Source organism: Oncorhynchus mykiss, chromosome 2 (genome assembly GCF_057628025.1).
Source record: "Oncorhynchus mykiss isolate SJ-2025 chromosome 2, ASM5762802v1, whole genome shotgun sequence".
NCBI classification, from domain to species: Eukaryota; Metazoa; Chordata; class Actinopteri; order Salmoniformes; family Salmonidae; genus Oncorhynchus; species Oncorhynchus mykiss.
In genome coordinates this window covers 68318320-68338414 of record NC_143023.1, presented here as the reverse complement: position 1 = coordinate 68338414, position 20095 = coordinate 68318320, and the positions used below count along the sequence as shown (strand labels likewise).

The window sequence follows — 20095 nt, the reverse complement described above, 5'->3', positions numbered from 1 at the left end:
AATGGCTTTACACAGACGCACCTCTCAGCCACAGCCAATGGCTTTTACACAGACACACCTCTGAACTACAGGTGCAGCCAATGGCTTTACACAGACACACCTCTCAGCTACAGCCAATGGCTTTTACACAGACACACCTCCGAGCTACAGGTGCAGCCAATGGCTTTACACAGACACACCTCCGAGCTACAGATGCAGCCAATGGCTTTACACAGACACACCTCCGAGCTACATGTGCAGCCAATGGCTTTACACAGACACACCTCTCAGCTACAGGTGCAGCCAATGGCTTTTACACAGACACACCTCTCAGCTACAGGTGCAGCCAATGGCTTTTACACAGACACACCTCCGAGCTACAGGTGCAGCCAATGGCTTTACACAGACGCACCTCTCAGCTACAGCCAATGGCTTTTACACAGACACACCTCTGAACTACAGGTGCAGCCAATGGCTTTACACAGACACACCTCTCAGCTACAGCCAATGGCTTTTACACAGACACACCTCCGAGCTACAGGTGCAGCCAATGGCTTTACACAGACACACCTCCGAGCTACAGATGCAGCCAATGGCTTTATACAGACACACCTCCGAGCTACATGTGCAGCCAATGGCTTTACACAGACACACCTCTCAGCTACAGGTGCAGCCAATGGCTTTTACACAGACACACCTCTGAGCTACAGGTGCAGCCAATGGCTTTTACACAGACACACCTCTCAGCTACAGGTGCAGCCAATGGCTTTTACACAGACACACCTCCGAGCTACAGGTGCAGCCAATGGCTTTACACAGACACACCTCCGAGCTACAGATGCAGCCAATGGCTTTATACAGACACACCTCCGAGCTACATGTGCAGCCAATGGCTTTACACAGACACACCTCTCAGCTACAGGTGCAGCCAATGGCTTTTACACAGACACACCTCTGAGCTACAGGTGCAGCCAATGGCTTTTACACAGACACACCTCTCAGCTACAGGTGCAGCCAATGGCTTTTACACAGACACACCTCCGAGCTACAGGTGCAGCCAATGGCTTTTACACAGACACACCTCTCAGCTACAGGTGCAGCCAATGGCTTTTACACAGACACACCTCCGAGCTACAGGTGCAGCCAATGGCTTTACACAGACACACCTCTCAGCTACAGGTGCAGCCAATGGCTTTTACACAGACACACCTCCGAGCTACAGGTGCAGCCAATGGCTTTTACACAGACACACCTCTGAGCTACAGGTGCAGCCAATGGCTTTACACAGACACACCTCCGAGCTACAGGTGCAGCCAATGGCATCTTACACAGACACACCTCCCAGCTACAGCCAATGGCTTTTACACAGACACACCTCTCAGCTACAGCCAATGGCTTTTACACAGACACAGCAGAGGGAAAGACAACGCGTCTTGGGTTTCAAGATAATTAATAAAAGATAAAGGCCTGGCTTGTTCTGCATGGCTTAATGGATTTTAATAGCTGGGAGAATGATGGGGACACGCACAGTGCAGTCTGCATGTGGTGGACCAAACCCCCCCCTAGGGAGCAAGCAATACTACTGACGACACCCATCTCCTCACACACAGAGTCCTGCTCACATGATCTGACACACTCTCTCTCTCTCTCTCTCATTTTCCTACACACGCATTCACTCAAGAGAGACTCATCCACTCGATCTGTCTCATCCTCTCATATACATTCATACATACGAACACAGTTGGGGATTAGGGCTTGGTGCTAGACCGACTCTTGCGGCTCACTACATCGTGCGCAAACACACAAAGACACGCGACTGGAATACAAGAGGATTCCTCTGCCAGTGAAGAGAGCTGAACATCATTGTAGTCCTGACTAGAAGGCCAGCAACCAGGGTCGTCTGCAGCTAGACACACTGACTGGCACGTTGGGACTAACACAGGGGAGGACTAAACCAACTCACCACTAACAGCAAGACAACAACAATGTAGTCATAACTTAGAAAACAAGCCATTAAAAACTAATATCTACACAGCTATGAGTCATTCATCAAAGTGATGGAAGTGTAGAGCTGAGTGCTGCAGTCAATCTGCATCTCTATCCCCCCTCTCCTCACCCCCACTGCAGCTAAAGCTTCACCACAACACGCAGGGCCCCATTGTCTGCCCTGCCATTCCCAACCAAACCATAATCAAACGACAACGTGGGCACAATGGCAGGGATGGCAATTCCCAGGGTGCTCCTCTGCGCTAGCTGTGTTCACAGAGGAAGTGTTAACAGAGGGGGCTGAGAGGGGCCTGCAGGGGCTCTTATCACTGCACCGGGTCACTCTGGCCAATCACACACTGTCTACAGGCCCAGGAGGGCGGGGGCCTGGAATTTCCTGCTGGACAGAACACAGGCACATAGATCCAACCCTCCCATCCAACCCCCACCCCTGTCCCCACCTCCTCCCCCTCGGATCCTGTGGGGCTCACCCATTGGCTGGCTGCAGTGTCCCTCTGGTCGCCGCCGCTCTACCACTGGCCAAGCGTGATGCCAATCTGCAGCCCAAGCCATCCCCCGGGGAACTCTAACTTCAATGGTCTGTCCTCCAAGCCACCACCATGGGACAGCGACAGAAGCTGATTAACCAAATACTTTTATCAGCACTGAAACCGCTCTGCCGCACAAAACAGCCTTAAAAACACAAACCACCACCACTGGCCAGAAAAGCACAAATGGGTAAAGGGGGAACACAGCAGAGAGCTTAGATGGCAAAGAGAAAAAAACACAAAGCTTGACAGGGCCCACAGCTCTGCCTCCCTCACTGAGGGCATTGCTGCTCCAAAATCCTGCCGAGCCCTCCAGCCCCCCCCCCCCCCCCCACCACTAGCTCCCTCCCGTAACCAAACAACCCCCGCCTCTACCGTAACCAAACAACCCCCGCCTCTACAGAGGACAAGCGAGAATGGAGAGAGCTGGAGAGAGAGAGGAAGGGAGGATAGGAGTGGAAGAGCAGAGGATGGAGGATAGGAGTGGAAGAGCAGAGAAGGGAGGATAGGAGTGGAAGAGCAGAGAAGGGAGGATGGGAGTGGAAGAGCAGAGAAGGGAGGATAGGAGTGGAAGAGCATAGGATGGAGGATAGGCGTGGAAGAGCAGAGAAGGGAGGATAGGAGTGGAAGAGCAGAGAAGGGAGGATAGGAGTGGAAGAGCAGAGGATGGAGGATAGGCGTGGAAGAGCAGAGAAGGGAGGATAGGAGTGGAAGAGCAGAGGAGGGAGGATAGGAGTGGAAGAGCAGAGGAGGGAGGATAGGAGTGGAAGAGCAGAGGAGGGAGGATAGGAGTGGAAGAGCAGAGGAGGGAAGATAGGAGTGGAAGAGCAAAGGATGGAGGATAGGAGTGGAAGAGCAGAGGATGGAGGATAGGAGTGGAAGAGCAGAGGATGGAGGATAGGAGTGGAAGAGAAGAGAAGGGAGGATAGGAGTGGAAGAGCAGAGGATGGAGGATAGGAGTGGAAGAGCAGAGGATGGAGGATAGGAGTGGAAGAGCAGAGGATGGAGGATAGGAGTGGAAGAGCAGAGGATGGAGGATAGGAGTGGAAGAGCAGAGGATGGAGGATAGGAGTGGAAGAGCAGAGGATGGAGGATAGGAGTGGAAGAGCAGAGAAGGGGGATAGGAGTGGAAGAGCAGAGAAGGGAGGATAGGAGTGGAAGAGCAGAGGATGGAGGATAGGAGTGGAAGAGCAGAGGATGGAGGATAGGAGTGGAAGAGAAGAGAAGGGAGGATAGGAGTGGAAGAGCAGAGGATGGAGGATAGGAGTGGAAGAGCAGAGGATGGAGGAAAGGAGTGGAAGAGCAGAGGATGGAGGATAGGAGTGGAAGAGCAGAGGATGGAGGATAGGAGTGGAAGAGCAGAGGATGGAGGATAGGAGTGGAAGAGCAGAGAAGGGGGGATAGGAGTGGAAGAGCAGAGAAGGGAGGATAGGAGTGGAAGAGCAGAGGATGGAGGATAGGAGTGGAAGAGCAGAGAAGGGAGGATAGGAGTGGAAGAGCAGAGGATGGAGGATAGGAGTGGAAGAGCAGAGAAGGGGGGATAGGAGTGGAAGAGCAGAGAAGGGAGGATAGGAGTGGAAGAGCAGAGGATGGAGGATAGGAGTGGAAGAGCAGAGAAGGGAGGATAGGAGTGGAAGAGCAGAGAAGGGAGGATAGGAGTGGAAGAGCAGAGAAGGGAGGATAGAAGTAGAAGAGCAGAGAAGGGAGGATGGGAGTGGAAGAGCAGAGAAGGGAGGATAGGAGTGGAAGAGCAGAGGATGGAGGGTAGGCGTGGAAGAGCAGAGAAGGGAGGATAGGAGTGGAAGAGCAGAGGAGGGAGGATAGGAGTGGAACAGCAGAGGAGGGAGGATAGGAGTGGAAGAGCAGAGGAGGGAGGATAGGAGTGGAAGAGCAGAGGATGGAGGAAAGGAGTGGAAGAGCAGAGGATGGAGGAAAGGAGTGGAAGAGCAGAGGATGGAGGATAGGAGTGGAAGAGCAGAGGATGGAGGATAGGAGTGGAAGAGCAGAGAATGGAGGATAGGAGTGGAAGAGCAGAGGATGGAGGATAGGAGTGGAAGAGCAGAGAAGGGAGGATAGGAGTGGAAGAGCAGAGGAGGGAGGATAGGAGTGGAACAGCAGAGGAGGGAGGATAGGAGTGGAAGAGCAGAGGAGGGAGGATAGGAGTGGAAGAGCAGAGGATGGAGGAAAGGAGTGGAAGAGCAGAGGATGGAGGAAAGGAGTGGAAGAGCAGAGGATGGAGGATAGGAGTGGAAGAGCAGAGGATGGAGGATAGGAGTGGAAGAGCAGAGAATGGAGGATAGGAGTGGAAGAGCAGAGGATGGAGGATAGGAGTGGAAGAGCAGAGAAGGGAGGATAGGAATGGAAGAGCAGAGAAGGGAGGATAGGAGTGGAAGAGCAGAGGATGGAGGATAGGAGTGGAAGAGCAGAGAATGGAGGATAGGAGTGGAAGAGCAGAGGATGGAGGATAGGAGTGGAAGAGCAGAGAAGGGAGGATAGGAATGGAAGAGCAGAGAAGGGAGGATAGGAGTGGAAGAGCAAAGGATGGAGGATAGGAGTGGAAGAGCAGAGGATGGATGATTGGAGTGGAAGAGCAGAGGATGGAGGATAGGAGTGTGGGTGGATGACTAGCAGTGGTCGTGGGTTTTCAGGTTCGGTCTTCTCAGGCAGCTCTTGGCTGATGCCCTGGGGAGAACTTGGCTAGTCTGAGCCAAGCAGAGCTCTGTGAAGCACACACCGTCTCCCTGGCTTGATCACTCACTCTCTCTTTCTCTTGCCTGGAGCATCCAAGCAGCAGCACCCACGCCAAGACTCAGCCTTAGCCCCAGCTCTACAACAAGAGGAGCACTGGCAGAACCAACCCCAGACACAACCAAAAAGAAAAGGCCTTTATCTGGTGGAGAAAGTCAATGGAGGAGCAGAATGCCTGACTGGCGTATTACATTCCACCACAAAGCAGAGTTCCACACCAGAACAGGATCCACCTGGCTGGTCTCCAACCAACACCAGAGCAGCAAAGTTGAGGGGTGTCAGGTGTGGAAGGCTCTGATCACTCTCTTTAGCCTGGATCAAACATACACACACACGCACGGAAGAAGTCCTGTTCAAATAGGGTCGTAAATCAGGGTCAAGTAAGAGCTGGGACACTGGTGACTCAGTGGAAGGGAGAAAAGGGGCACATGGAAGACAGGCCAATTATGTTTACACTCACAGGATAGGTCCCGTGTCTTCACAAAGCTGTGGTTTTATCACACACACCTCCTCCCCTTTGTACACATGTCCCACTCCTGACTGTGCTGTGTTTCTCACTCTTGTCGTCAGCAGGCATTTCCTGAAGAAAGCCCTGGGTGCTGTGTCAACCCATTCCTTTTGATTCTGCACCGTCTGCGCCTGCCTGAGCCTGCCTGTTCTACCTTTGTCTCAGGGAGCTAAGGAATCCACACACTCAGCTTCAGAAACAGCGCCAAGAGCTCATCAGCCGACAACAAATCCACCCTTCTCAACACCAAGAGAAACACTCAGCTTTATATGTATATATACATACACACACACACACACACACACCTGTCTCCACTATGTTAGAGAGCAGACAACACAGTGGAAGATTAAAGGGCCTCTCAGATCTCCAATGTGGTTTTTCATCTTTCTCAACTGTCAGAGCAGAGAGGGAAATTATTTCAATATACCTCCAGCTTGTACATAAAACACCAGAGAGAGGAAGAGAAAGAATGTAGGAGGGTGGGAGGGAACAGGGGATAGAAAAGAGGAATAGGAACATTTGTGAAGAGAAAAGCAGACATGATTAAATCACAAGGGCTGCCTCCCGCAATCATTGAGTGTGACACAGGTTCACAACAGGAACATGGGGGGGGGGGACGACAGAGAAAGAGACAGACTTCTGTCCCTCCACCCCACCCCAAAAAGCTAGCATTTGACTGGTGACCTAGGAGGAGGAGGAAAGCCTCTCTGGATTACAGGCCCTCAGGAGACCCTCCAGGAATAGAAGTGCTGCACAGAGTTACACCACCACTGTACCCTACTCACAGCCGCATGTACAGATTGAGACCCGCTCATATAGACATGCTCAGAGACAGGGAGAGACATACACATGCAGACAGACATATTCACACGTACAGGGGAAACACAGCCACACAGGGAGACACACATACATGCAAAGGCACAGGCACACATGCACTTAGGCTGCATTTACACGGGCAGCCCAATTCTGATCTTTTTATAGGTATTTTGACCAATCAGATCAGCTCTGCTGTTTATAAATGTGTGCAAAAGATCAGAATTGGGCTGCCTGTGTAAACACAGCCTTAGGGAGGTACACACATGTTCACCGATCCAGACACACACAATGAAAATGGCATCAGACTCAGAGAGCACCCGGGGCAGCTTGGGAGAGAGAGGCAGAATGGGGACCCTTAATTGCCTTACCCTGTAGTACAGTCTGGGGAGTGCTTTTTGACTTGAGATTCCAATTTCACACTAAGGCATTATTTAGTTTGATACAGACTTGATTAGGCATTACAGCAGGCCCCTTTTCTGGAGGAGCTTTGTGGCTCTCAAATCACTGGAGGAGAGATTAACTCTGCAGTCACGCTCCTTCTGAGACCCACAGCCTCACACAGCCTGCCGCCTGCCTGCTTGGTGCGGCAGGAGAGGGTTCCTCTTATCCCAAACACTAACACATTCAACTTTTACTAGTCAGTCTCCTCAATCACTGCCACTAACTTTAGTAGAGCCTTATCAAATCTGTTTTCTTTGTCAACTGCGCACCATCTAGAGACCTTTGTTTGATTAGCAATATACTGCAGAGTTTGCAAAACAAATGGCCACTGGATAGGTGCAAATGATCATGAAATCATTCTGCCAGGTAGGCATAGGCTACTGTGTAGTTAACATTTAATTGAGAAGGTTTTTGGTAACCTTTCCATCTACCAAAAGACCGTTGTCATGACATCAGCATCATCGCTAAGTGGTAGACAAACGTGCACACACATACAGTGGGTCAGCCACCAATTGTGCAAGTTCTCCCACTTAAAAAGATGAGAGAGACCTGTAATTTCATCATAGGTACACTATGACAGACAAAATTTGAAAAAAAATCCAGAAAATCACATTGTAGGATTTTTTATGAATTTATTTGCAAATTATGGTGGAAAATAAGTATTTGGTCACCTACAAACAAGCAAGATTTCTGGCTCTCACAGACCGGTAACTTCTTCTATAAGAGTCCTCCACTCGTTACCTGTATTAATGGCACCTGTTTGAACTTGTTATCAGTATAAAAGACACCTGTCCACAACCTCAAAACAGTCACACTCCAAACTCCACTATGGCCAAGACCAAAGAGCTGTCAAAGGACACCAGAAACAAAATTGTCGACCTGCACCAGGCTGGGAAGACTGAATCTGCAATAGGTAAGCAGCTTGGTTTGAAGAAATCAACTGTGGGAGCAATTATTAGGAAATGGAAGACATACAAGACCACTGATAATCTCCCTCGATCTGGGGCTCCACGCAAGATCTCACCCCGTGGGGTCAAAATGATCACAAGAACGGTGAGCAAAAATCCCAGAACCACACGGGGGGACCTAGTGAATGACCTGCAGAGAGCTGGGACCAAAGTAACACAGCCTACCATCAGTAACACACTACGCCGCCAGAGACTCAAATCCTGCAGTGCCAGACATGTCCCCCTGCTTAAGCCAGTACATGTCCAGGCCCGTCTGAAGTTTGCTAGAAAGCATTTGGATGATCCAGAAGAAGATTGGGAGAATGTCATATGGTCAGATGAAACCAAAATATAACTTTTTGGTAAAACCTCAACTCGTCGTGTTCGGAGGACAAAGAATGCTGAGTTGCATCCAAAGAACACCATACCTACTGTGAAGCATGAGGGTGGAAACATCATGCTTTGGGGCTGTTTTTCTGCAAAGGGACCAGGACGACTGATCCGTGTAAAGGAAAGAATGAATGGGGCCATGTATCGTGTGATTTTGAGTGAAAACCTTCCATCAACAAGGGCATTGAAGATGAAACCTCTGTCATTGCCAACAAAGGGTATATAACAAAGTATTGAGAAACTTTTGTTATTGACCAAATACTTATTTTCCACCATAATTTGCAAATAAATTCATTAACAATCCTACATTTTTTTTTCTAATTTTGTCTGTCACAGTTTAAGTGTACCTATGATGAAAATTACAGGCCTCTCTCATCTTTTTAGGTGGGAGAACTTGCACAATTGGTGGTTGACTAAATACTTTTTTGCCCCACTGTACAGGGGCAAACTTCAGAAAGCTGGAGGAAAATACAAATCACTGATGCATTTTGTTTAGGTCTTACAATAATCTTGGGCAAATGAATGCATTTTATACTAAATTCAATGTATTTAGTTGATTTCCTACAGTTGAATTCCGTTTTAATGTCTGGACACCGTGAGTCCTACTATAGCCATACGGACCGTGCTGAGAAAGGGAACATTTTACAGATGAAGTTGAGGTGAAGATGTGTCACTATGGAAACCCCTGATAGCTTCCAACTAGACCTTCACTGTAGAAGCTGAGCAGGGCATTACCATCGACATGGTGATGCAGGGCACCACTCTAATCCAGCCTCCACTGCCCTCCCAATGTATGTTCGGGGAAGAGGAGAGGATGGTCCCTGGACTGCACGTCAACATGGCTGGACCAGGGCTAGACTCTACATTTTTAAAGCAGAGATCCATCGACCAACACAGGAGCCCCACAGAACACAGCAATATCCTCTCACCCGCACTCCTATTCTCTTTCTGCAGACTCTCACGCTGTCTCTCAGCCCCTGTTTGATGGTGACATAAAGGATTTATTAGGGGAAAGGAAAATGAAAAAAAAATCTGATTTTATATATTTTTTAAGACTTCTTCTCTTTCAACTCCTTCCTTCACACACACTCAAAAAGCCTCAAACGGTCTACTCAGACTGTTGCCGTTAGAGTGGCACTCACAGACAGATGGTTTCAGTGGACAGACAATGTTGGACAGCTAGACTACTGTTCTTGATGTTTGGCTGGTGGGTCGGCACAATCCTCATTAGACTACAAGCTAAACGTCCCCCTGGAAAGACTACTTCATAAAGACAAACACATCTCTTATCTCTCTCACACATCTGCACCTCGTTCCCACACCCACCTCTATTCTCCAGTGGCTTCCAGTCCTTCGTGGCATTGGAGGTAGAACAATACAGAGCTGTGACTGGGAGCAGAGGCCTTCCTTCTCATCTTCACACATCTCAACATATGGACTCTGTTTCCGGCCATCAACGCATCAATTCACATGGACTAGAATTCTAACCCTAACACCTAAAATAGGCTTTTTCCTTGTGGGGACCAACAAAATGTCTCCACATGGATAGTAAAACCAAAAACATACACACAAAACTTCCCTGATTTAGATCATTTCATTTGAACTTCAATAGGAAAATTACAAGAAGTGTGAGAAAGGAGGGAGACATGGAAAGGGGGAGGCCTTTTCACCCTCTCTCTCATGGGAACACCATCTGTAAGTAGCTCACCATCCAACAATGTGTGTGTGAAGTGAAAATGCACCACGGGCAAGACTAACAGCAAATGAAAACATGTCAAATGTGTGCATGCTTTGTAAATGTCATTTTTGCGCTGAAATCGAGAGCGACTTTAATAGTGTCTTCCCCCCCCTCCTCACCCTGCTCTTTGCAAGGCAAATCATTTTGGCCTCTGTAGGGGGTGCTCGCCATTTGACAGAGGAATTGAATTAAAATAAATCTGACAAACACAAGTGACTTCATAATCAAGGACTAGCCATTCTCCGAGGTTGTGAGGCCAGCATTAAGGAAGGCTACAATAAGGACTAATTCTGTCTGAGCTAAATACTAATGTATGATGCGAGGTTCTAGGCAAGTGTCTAGCCCTGGGATAGAGAGAGGCTGCTTCACAGCTTAAATCAATTTGGAGATGACATTGCAAGCTGTATCAAGGCTCTATACTGCAAAACACAGAGAAGCGCTTTTCTCAAAACACAAATCTCCTTAGTGTCCTATTGAAGCTCAAAAGACTAGACACAGTTGCAGATGGGGATATTTTCTGACGATATTACGTATCGTTTTAACAATATCGCAATACTATTTTGCGCTAGCCGCACCAACACTCCAGTATTTTACATTCATAGCTTGTTCTCCATCTTCCAACTTCTAACAGGGAGCCAATTTGTTTTCAACACTTTTATTTCCATGACTGATCAAAATTTGTTTGCTCTTGTCTTGCAGCAGACATATGGAGAGCAATATGTTTGGAGCATCGAATTGCAATAAAATCATAGTATCGAATCACAATACATATAGAATCGTGAGAATATAATTCCCACACCTAAATGTCATGATAATATCATATCGTGAGGCCTCTGGCAATTCCTAGCCATACTTTTAACCATGACTTTATTCAGGTCTGTGGCATGGTGCAGCATTGTCATGCTGATAGAATCAAACATGTAGCGTAGGCTTAAAAGCCCAAGCAACAAGACCAAGACAAATATTGGACCAAAGAATAGGATATGAAATGCTTCATTTTCAAAAGTATTTTTACATTCTCATACAAATTTTTCTGCATTTATTTATCTGTATTTGTATTCTTTTTACTGCTCTGGGGTTATAATTATTGCTTGGATAACCTTATTTACTATTATGCATCTATTTCTTTTTTAGTCTGTGCACTGCACAGAACACCGGAAAAATGATTACTGAATTATCACATTATTGTAATGTTTGTTTAAGGGTTAATTAATCCCGTAAAGGATGGGTTGCCAACTGACGATTTGACACAAATATAAATGTCATTCATTCATGTAAAATACTTTGCTAATCATTACTAAAAATATAATAATATACGTAATTACCACTTCACACTAGGATGAAGTGGGAGTTCTGTGTTTCTTCATCTTCTTCCTGAATGTACTTGATATTTTGTGATTCAAAGAGCTATTTAATAACCCAACACAGCAAATGTATACACACAGCCCAGGGCACTCAATCCTTTGGAGTAATTTCTCTCGGTTTTTAACTCCACACGTATTTCAGAGGAAAGTTTCCAGGCGCAGTGGAATCAATAGGTTGAGCAGAAGGAAGCTATTGGAGGATTTTTCCTGGTGCGTGGGCACAGTAAGTCTCCCATCTCCCACCCAGGACTGTTCCAGTTGCCTCCCCCTGCAGCTCTGAGACCCATACTAGCCCTGGAAGGAGCCCAGGACCCAAGCAGGATCCATTATCTAGGGCCTGGCCAGCAGGAGGCCTAGCAACTCCTGGCAAGAGGTAAAAATCGAATCCAATTTATTCGTTACATGCTTGGTAAACAACAGGTGTCGACTAACAGTGAAATGCTTACTTACGGGTCCTTCCCAACAACGCAGAGAGAAAGAAAAGAGAAATAATAGAAAAGTAAAACACGTAATACACAAGGCAGGCTGCAGGGGTCAGCAGGGGTCAACACAGGACCAAAGCTCTTCATTAATGACTTCAGCATCAGGCCCTCTCCTCTCCCCTCCCCTCCCCTCCCCAACAACCACCCTTTAATCATCAGAGCTGGGACGAGGAGCCTTCCAAGCGAGTAGCTTCTCAATAAATATATGCATCAGCCAGGTGTGGCGAAGGTGCTTAATTGCCCCCTTTGCTTATGTTTAATGTACAGTCTATGGAGAAACTGTGGGATCGAGGAGCAGCTGCCTAGAGAAAGGAGCATGAACACAGCCTCACGGACATCATGGCGGGCCAAGGAGACAGAGGAGATGAGAGGAGAGCAGGAGGAAGAGAGGTGACAAAGACGGGAAGGGTTGAAAGTAGGAGGAAACTGAACAGGAAGAAATAAAGGGGGAAATGAACATGAATACCTCTGCCTACGCTGTTGGACCAGACAAACAGCAGTGTTCTGCTAGTGCTGATCTGGCTCTTGTAGCTATCCTCCAGAAGGTTCATGGTTCTGGCCTTCTCTCTCCGAGGTCAAAGCAGAGCTGGGTCACAGCCCTCTGCCCACACTGGAGACACTGCACTGACATGTACACACAAAACACATTAACACACACACTCACTAAACCACTCACAGGCTCACAAAGAGCTGCGCTTGACATATCCCATTTACGGAGCCTGCACCTTGCTCAGGCGTTTAGGCTGGTTAACTCTGGGTGTCTGCCACAGATCAGCCTGGTTCAACATCAAACAACAGGTGGGCCATTCCACACGCCCTCAGGTTAACATTGCACAATATTTGACTGTTCTAAAAATGTTTAAAAAAAAAAAAAAAAATCTTGGCTCGTAGGGTAGAGAGAGTATTGGCCGTTCTGAGGCTACGGTCCTGTACACATCATTTGCACAGGAAGGAGCAGATTAGGAGCAAAACTTTCTGAAAGCATTGTTCCAACACATCTTAATCTGCCCAATGCAGCAGCACAGAGTTTGAGAGTGAGGGACCTAGGAGAGGACAGACTCCACAGGGAGGTACTGGTGAGGGAGCTATGGTTGGCAGGCCGGAGGGGTGGGGGGGTTTCAGGGGGAGCAGTGGAGAGGGAACCAACCACACAAACATAATTAATAGCAAAAGTCACCCCGGCGTCGCTGGCTCTTTAGAAAGGAAGCGCGGAGCGGAGAGGGTCCTGAGCGGACCGTGGTTACGGCCCAGTAAGTCTAGAGCGCTGATAAACCCTGGTGCTAAGCCGGTACAATGGCACAGCCTACGACTGAGCTCTTCCATTAAGACAGATCCTTCCATACACACTAGCAGGCAGGCTGCTGATAAGGAGTTGTCAATGGCAGACACACTGGCCGCAAGGGAGCTCACCCTGCCTGGGCACACACATCTCCACACCAGTAGGGACCGCTGTAGAGTAAGACTACTCTACACTACAGGAAGGAAGGAAGTTCCTTCCTGTAGAGCATCTTGACTGGCTGCATCACCGCTTGGTTTGGCAACTGTTCGGCCTCCGACCTCAAGGCACTGCAGAGGGTAGTGCATACGGCCCAGTACATCACTGGGGTCGAACTCCCTGCCATCCAGAACCTCTATATCAGGGGGTGTCAGAGGAAGGCCCTACTAAATATTGTCATTGACTACTGCCACCCAAGTCATAGACTGTTCACTCTGCTACTGTGGGTCAAGTCTGACCAAAAGGCACCTGAACAGCTTCTACCCCCAAACCATAAGAGTGCTGAACAGTTAATAAAAATGGCTACCCGGACAATTTACTTTGAATCTCTTTTTTATTATTTGTCTTAATTGTTTTGAGTCCATTGCACTGCCTATATGGACACTCACTAGACTCCACCCACACACTAATACAACACTCACACTCCAACACACACTTTACATACGCTGCTGCTACACTGTTTATTATACTTCCTGATTGCCGAGTCACTATTACCCCGACCCACATGAACATACTGTATTACCTCAATTAACTCATACCCCTGCACATTCACTCTGTACTGGTACTCCTTGTATATAGCCTCGTTATTGTTTTTATTGTGTTACCATTTCCTTTTTTTAATTTAGAAAATATGTGTCTTACTTTTTAACTGCATTGTTGGGAAAGGGCTCATAAGTAAACATTTCACTGTAAAGTCTACACCTGATGTATTCCGCATTTCACTGTAAAGTCTACACCTGATGTGTTCAGCATTTCACTGTAAAGTCTACACCTGATGTGTTCAGCATTTCACTGTAAAGTCTACACCTGATGTGTTCAGCATTTCACTGTAAAGTCTACACCTGATGTGTTCAGCATTTCACTGTAAAGTCTACACATCATTTCACTGTAAAGTCTACACCTGATGTGTTCAGCATTTCACTGTAAAGTCTACACCTGATGTGTTCAGCATTTCACTGTAAAGTCTACACCTGATGTGTTCAGCATTTCACTGTAAAGTCTACACCTGATGTGTTCAGCATTTCACTGTAAAGTCTACACCTGATGTATTCAGCACCTGTGACCAATTACATTTTATTTTGAAGGAAGGAAGAATCAGATCCATCCCTGACAAAATCTTTAAAATAACCGACTGATTCTAGAGCAACGTTTATTGTAAGATTCAGCCCACTATAAGCAGTTTATTCCATTTCCTATTTCAATGACTCATGTAACTGAAGAGTACTGTACCTTTAGAAAAGCCCCCCCTTTCCCATCTTGAAAAATGTGCAAAATCCATATGATATTGTGCCAACAAATAAGCTCTATATAAAAATAGTCGACCGCTGTGGCTGAACAATGACCAATTACTTTTTTGGTCATATCAAAATACAAGACAAAAATCACTCTCCCTGCTGTGTAGTCAATGAACATTTTACAAAGGCTTGGAAAAATCTATTTTGTGGTTCACCTACCATTAATACAGGGCAACAGTCTTCTATACTCACAGATTGAAAAAACTATTGCTAAAAGACATTTCATGCCTGCCTGCTGCTAGTAAACACAAAGGCACATAAAAGTGTAATATCACTGGCTGTATATAATGTGAAAGAGACAAACCGGACTTTCTCGCTTTTCCCTCTTACGCGCGCGCGCACACACAAACACAAACACAAACACACACACGAGAATAAAGACAGGGGAGCAGGCTCTCATCACTCAATCTGCCCTGTGGTATCTCACTTCACTGTTTTATAACAGCCTGTTGACCAATGAAACTTTGGCTGTGCTACCAAAAGCCTAGGTGACAATAACAATGCCATTTAATGTTAAAATTGATGGTTTTAGGAAGGCAGAGAGAGGGGTAGAGGGATGCCAGGGATATGCTTCACACACACACTTCCTGAAAAACAAATCCACATCAATCCATAACAATATGCAGCAGTAACACTTTCAATGAGATGCTCGCCTGTATATAATTAACACTATAATTACTTGAGTACCAGCATTGTTGTTACAGGGTGCTCAATTGCTTTGGAAATTGCATAGTTTGTGTTATAACAAAATATGTAATAAAGAACAATCCCTTTTCTTCTTGTATAACAAAAAAACGCTCAACTCTTACTATTGCTATGCAATTAATCACATGTTAATACAATGTTACTACTTAGGTAATTACAGTGTTACTACAAAGGTGTACGAGCAACTGAATAATCTAACCATAATGTAGATTGAGAGACGATTTAACTGCACAAATAATACAATCAAGTACTCTATTATGTCAACATAAAACGGGCGCACAAAATGAATATCTACACTACATAATCTAGAGAAGAGAAACATTACAATCTCAGCCAGGTGGAGCTAAAGAAATAGATTAAGATGTTTGAAGATTTTACTGCAACTTAGAAAAATGTTGAATTGATAGGGGAAGCTGGTGTAAACAGTACTACTGGTGGAATTTGCGTGGAAAGAAGGGGGAAGCAGAGGGGAGGTGGAGCCCTAGAACAAGCCTTGTTCCAACGGCTCCTTCTCCCCCATCCCAGGTTAAAGGTCCCATTTGATTTGATTGACTAAACAACACTGTGGAAAATAAATAAGTGCTCTCTCGCTCCCTGGATGTCATGTGCACTCATTCCCGCTTAATGTCCTGTAAATGAAGAGGATTTATTAATGTGTAATTAAGTAATAATCATCACTACATAATGCATGAAATACTCATGGGGACGGGGGAGATATGAAACAGAAATACCCCGGCCAGGCACTCTACGCAAAGACACACATTAAAAAGGGATTAATCGGGAGAAATAATATTTTGATAAGAACCACTCGCTCCCCTCTCCCCCTCCCTATTTAGTAAAACAGCCAATCATAGCTATTAATGCAACCTCAATTAGCTATCTACAATTAGGATAGTAAATCCTTCCACCACAACCTACTGATGATAACAAGGATTGGTAGTTTCCTCAAATCCTTTTTCATCATAGCCGGTATATACTGTATTCTATTCTACTGTATTTTAGTCAATGCCACTCCGACAATGCTCAATCTAATATTTATATATTTCTTAATTCCATTCTTTTACGTTTAAATGTGTGTATTATGGTGAATTGTTAGATACTACTGCACTGTTCGATATTACTGCACTGTTGGAGCTAGGAACACAAGCATTTCGCTACACCCGCAATAACATCTGCTAAATATGTGTATGTGACCAATAATATTTGATTTGAGCATTGGCATTGACAGGCACTCGTAGGAGTTGAGTGAGCAGGTGAGAGACAAGAGGACACAGGAAAAACACAAATAATCCCTGGTGCATGCCCTGTACCACTGACGCTCACTCATAATTTGAGAATATGCCAGTTAGTGGGAAAGGTGTTGTGGGGAGATAGCAACAGAACACATCTTAGTTACACATAGATCTGGCCTCTGGCTGCTGTGCATCACTGACTAAGCACAAGCTTTGTTTATTCAAAGCCACAAGCTGCCACTGCCAAACACACACACACACTCAGGATACAAAACAGTACAAAGACTGGGTTGCTTTAAGCAGAGAAATGGGGATTTGTTTTCACATGAAATGTAGTACATGTTCAGGTAACTGTCAAAATAAAGGAATCTTAATAGGGCATTGTGCCACCACGAGCTGCCAGAACAGCTTCAATGTGGCTTGGCATAGATTCTACCAGTGTCTGGAACTTTGTTGGAGGGATGCGACACCATTCTTCCACGAGAAATTCCATAATTTGGTGTTTTGTTGATGTGGTGGAAAACGCTGTTTCCCATAAGTTTTCACTTGTGTTGAGATATGGTGATTGACAGACACACACCCACTATGCTCCTTTGAGACCCCTCTTGAGATCTTTAATTCTAGCCATAGCAGCTGAAATAACGGGAAACTGGGCATTTTATACGTGACCCTAAGCATGATGGGATGTTAATTGCTTAATTGATTCAGGAACCACACCTGTGTGGAAGCACCTGCCTTCAATATACTTTGTAACCCTGATTTACTCAAGTGTTTACTTTATTTTGGGAGTTACCTGTATTTGCCTTGTAGTTAGTTCAGCGATATTAGTAATTGTTGAAATAATCAAGTGATCCCTTTCCCATATTCAGCCTATATGTGATCATTTTAAAATGTCTTGCTTTGAACCAGTGTATATTTTAGTAGACACCAAAGGTATCTGGAGAGGTCATGACACCAATCTCTGTTGACTCAGAAACATACCAACCCCCGTGGTCATCAACCCATTTTCAACTTGCCATTAGTCTTGGTGAACCATCCACTGCATGTACAGAGAGCACAACTAACAAAACAAGAAATAAATAATGAAAACAATGTAGGCTTTATAACCTTTCAACCTAAATAAACCATTGCACGTTGTTGCCACCAATTAGAACAAAAAGACAAATTGGGGGAGGGGTAATAATTCGGGACCACATGGCCACCCCATTGCCCATCTGGTTTCCACAGAGGCAAAACGAGCCAAATGCCCCTTGCCCGTCCACTTCACTGTAATGGCTCAGTATCATCTCGCTCTCAGTTCACGGATGCGGTCCAATTGAATTTGACTAGAAAATACAGGTTACCAAGAAAACGGTCTAGCAAGTAAAACAAACCAATATGCCTATAGTTTAATCATGGCGATGGAAAAACAACATATGCAAGATGTGGGAATGCACGGGCTTAATGCGCGTCATACACAGCAGGGGTGACCATCAATACACACATCTCCACGATACAGGTGAACAGTAGCGAATGAAACAAACACATTGCAGTCTAGTCAAGTAACAAATGTGGCCACAATTTTAAATCAATTAAGTAATCAACTGACCAGGAAGACCTGAGTCACTATTGCAACACTACAAAAAGTTGGCTGTGTTGGACCGGATAAATTAGGCCTATCTATTATTTCCCCCTCTAAATTGCTTAGGCTTTTGTTTGATATATATATATATAAATAAAACACAGTGAGGATATTTAATTGTTGAATTACATAACCAAGGCCAAAAGGTAGTCATGAAATCTTATTGGTCATGCGAGAGTTTGTCCCCATTAAAACAACTTACCTTTTACGGAGCGCGGTTTGGCCTGTTTTCGTCTAGACATCTCTGGATTGTGAAAAGTATTTTCTTCTCGTATCGATCTCTAATGTTTTGCGAAAACAGTCATATAGATGGATACTTCAGCTGGCGTGTTTTTCACTTCTTTTCCTGTTGCAATGCGGCAACTTAAGTCTGATAGTATCCTATAGTCCAGTTAAAGGGGAGGTGAGTAGTCTATACAATTTGGAGCTGTGGAGAGGCGCTGCGCCCGGATACTCCAGCAATGTAACTTCTTCGGCTGGACTCAACCTGTAGAATTAACGGAATAACGCGTCTTTCTTTCGGAGTCCGTGACGACAGTATCTTTTGCTCCTTTACGTTCATAAACACCTTAGCTATAGGCGACTTAATCGGTAGAGTCCAAGTTTCAAGAGACAGCCAACGCCAAAATGACAGCCATGCGGTAACACCTGATCGGGCCGTTAGAAAGGTGCCAATACATCAAAATACGATGACATTGACTATACAATTATAGAATTCCGTTAAATCAAGCGTTACGTTGTCTCCGTTTCCTCTTCGTCTTGAGGGTTTGTTGGTGCAGTTCTCGGAATAAGTCTCTTTTTCACCCTAATCTTGCGAACACCGAACCTCCCTTCGTCCGTTATTTTTCAGAAGGTGGCATGGGTAATGCAACCTTACCCAGCATTTTCACCCCTTGGGGATTTGTGTTTTTAAATCCTGAAATCAGTCAAATGTTTGTAGTATTTAGCCTCTCTCTACCTTTTTCTTTGTCCTGACTCTGGTCTTCCCTCCGCCTCCCGATCCGACTGCTGGCGGGGCTGCAGCGCAGACACACATAATAAAGCCAGGCTTGGCTGGAAATGTAGCCGTGTCCCAGCAGGAGGATGTGAGAGTAGGGTCCCGGCGGGGGAGCGCTCTGATCCCGCAGGGAGCTATGCACAGCCTGGGTTGAACAGACAGAGAGAGCCAACAGCACCAAACCATGGTCAGCCATGGAAACTACAGCTCAACTTGGAGCACGGATCGGGGCCAAAACACGGAGCATCAAAGAATTCTGCACAGCGCGTGAAAAATACGGACCGGATTCGGTTTTAGTCCTTTCCATCTTAAATTGGTTAGTCGTGCGCTACTTTCTCACTAGGGGTGACGACTGTTGTCAATTATGTTTAAATTATTTTTCTAAAAGTCGGTAGTCGTGAAATTGCAACCTGATATTTTTTTTTTTACATACATAGGCCTAATTGTTTATATTTTATCATAAATTAGTCTGACTGGATTGTATTTTTTATATGGGCCTATATTGTGCGTGGTGGCTTTCTAAATGCACCGAATACAAATATAAATCCCTGTCATGTAATTATTCACATGTTTTATGTATTTGAAATAATCGGCCTAGCAATGTATTTATGTTGTTTTATCAAAGGGGTCTGGGCCCTCACTTGTGGTAAGCTTAACCCTCGGACAGGACCTATTAGAGGGCCATATGTTTTCAACACCAACGGAACTCATAATGTCAGGAGTTATGTGTTGGGGCAAACTGCTGAGCCCTAACAGTTCAGACTAGGACTGCAATTCGTGTGTTTGTCCCCTACAGAAAAGGG

The 20095-nt window shown here is 45.8% G+C and overlaps 1 protein-coding gene across 2 annotated transcripts in view; it reads right to left on the bottom strand.

Moving 5' to 3' along the window:
- The window catches only part of LOC110501822 (zinc finger protein 423), a 151465-nt gene extending 131863 nt beyond the window's left edge, over window positions 1-19602 (bottom strand). For both annotated transcript variants that reach the window (XM_036954080.2, XM_090205863.1), the window contains exon 1: window positions 18498-19602. In XM_036954080.2, the coding sequence (XP_036809975.1) occupies window positions 18498-18537 (40 nt within the window). In that variant the 5' untranslated portion in view covers window positions 18538-19602. The remainder of the gene's footprint in view (window positions 1-18497) is intronic.
- Between the last annotated feature and the right edge of the window lie 493 nt (window positions 19603-20095).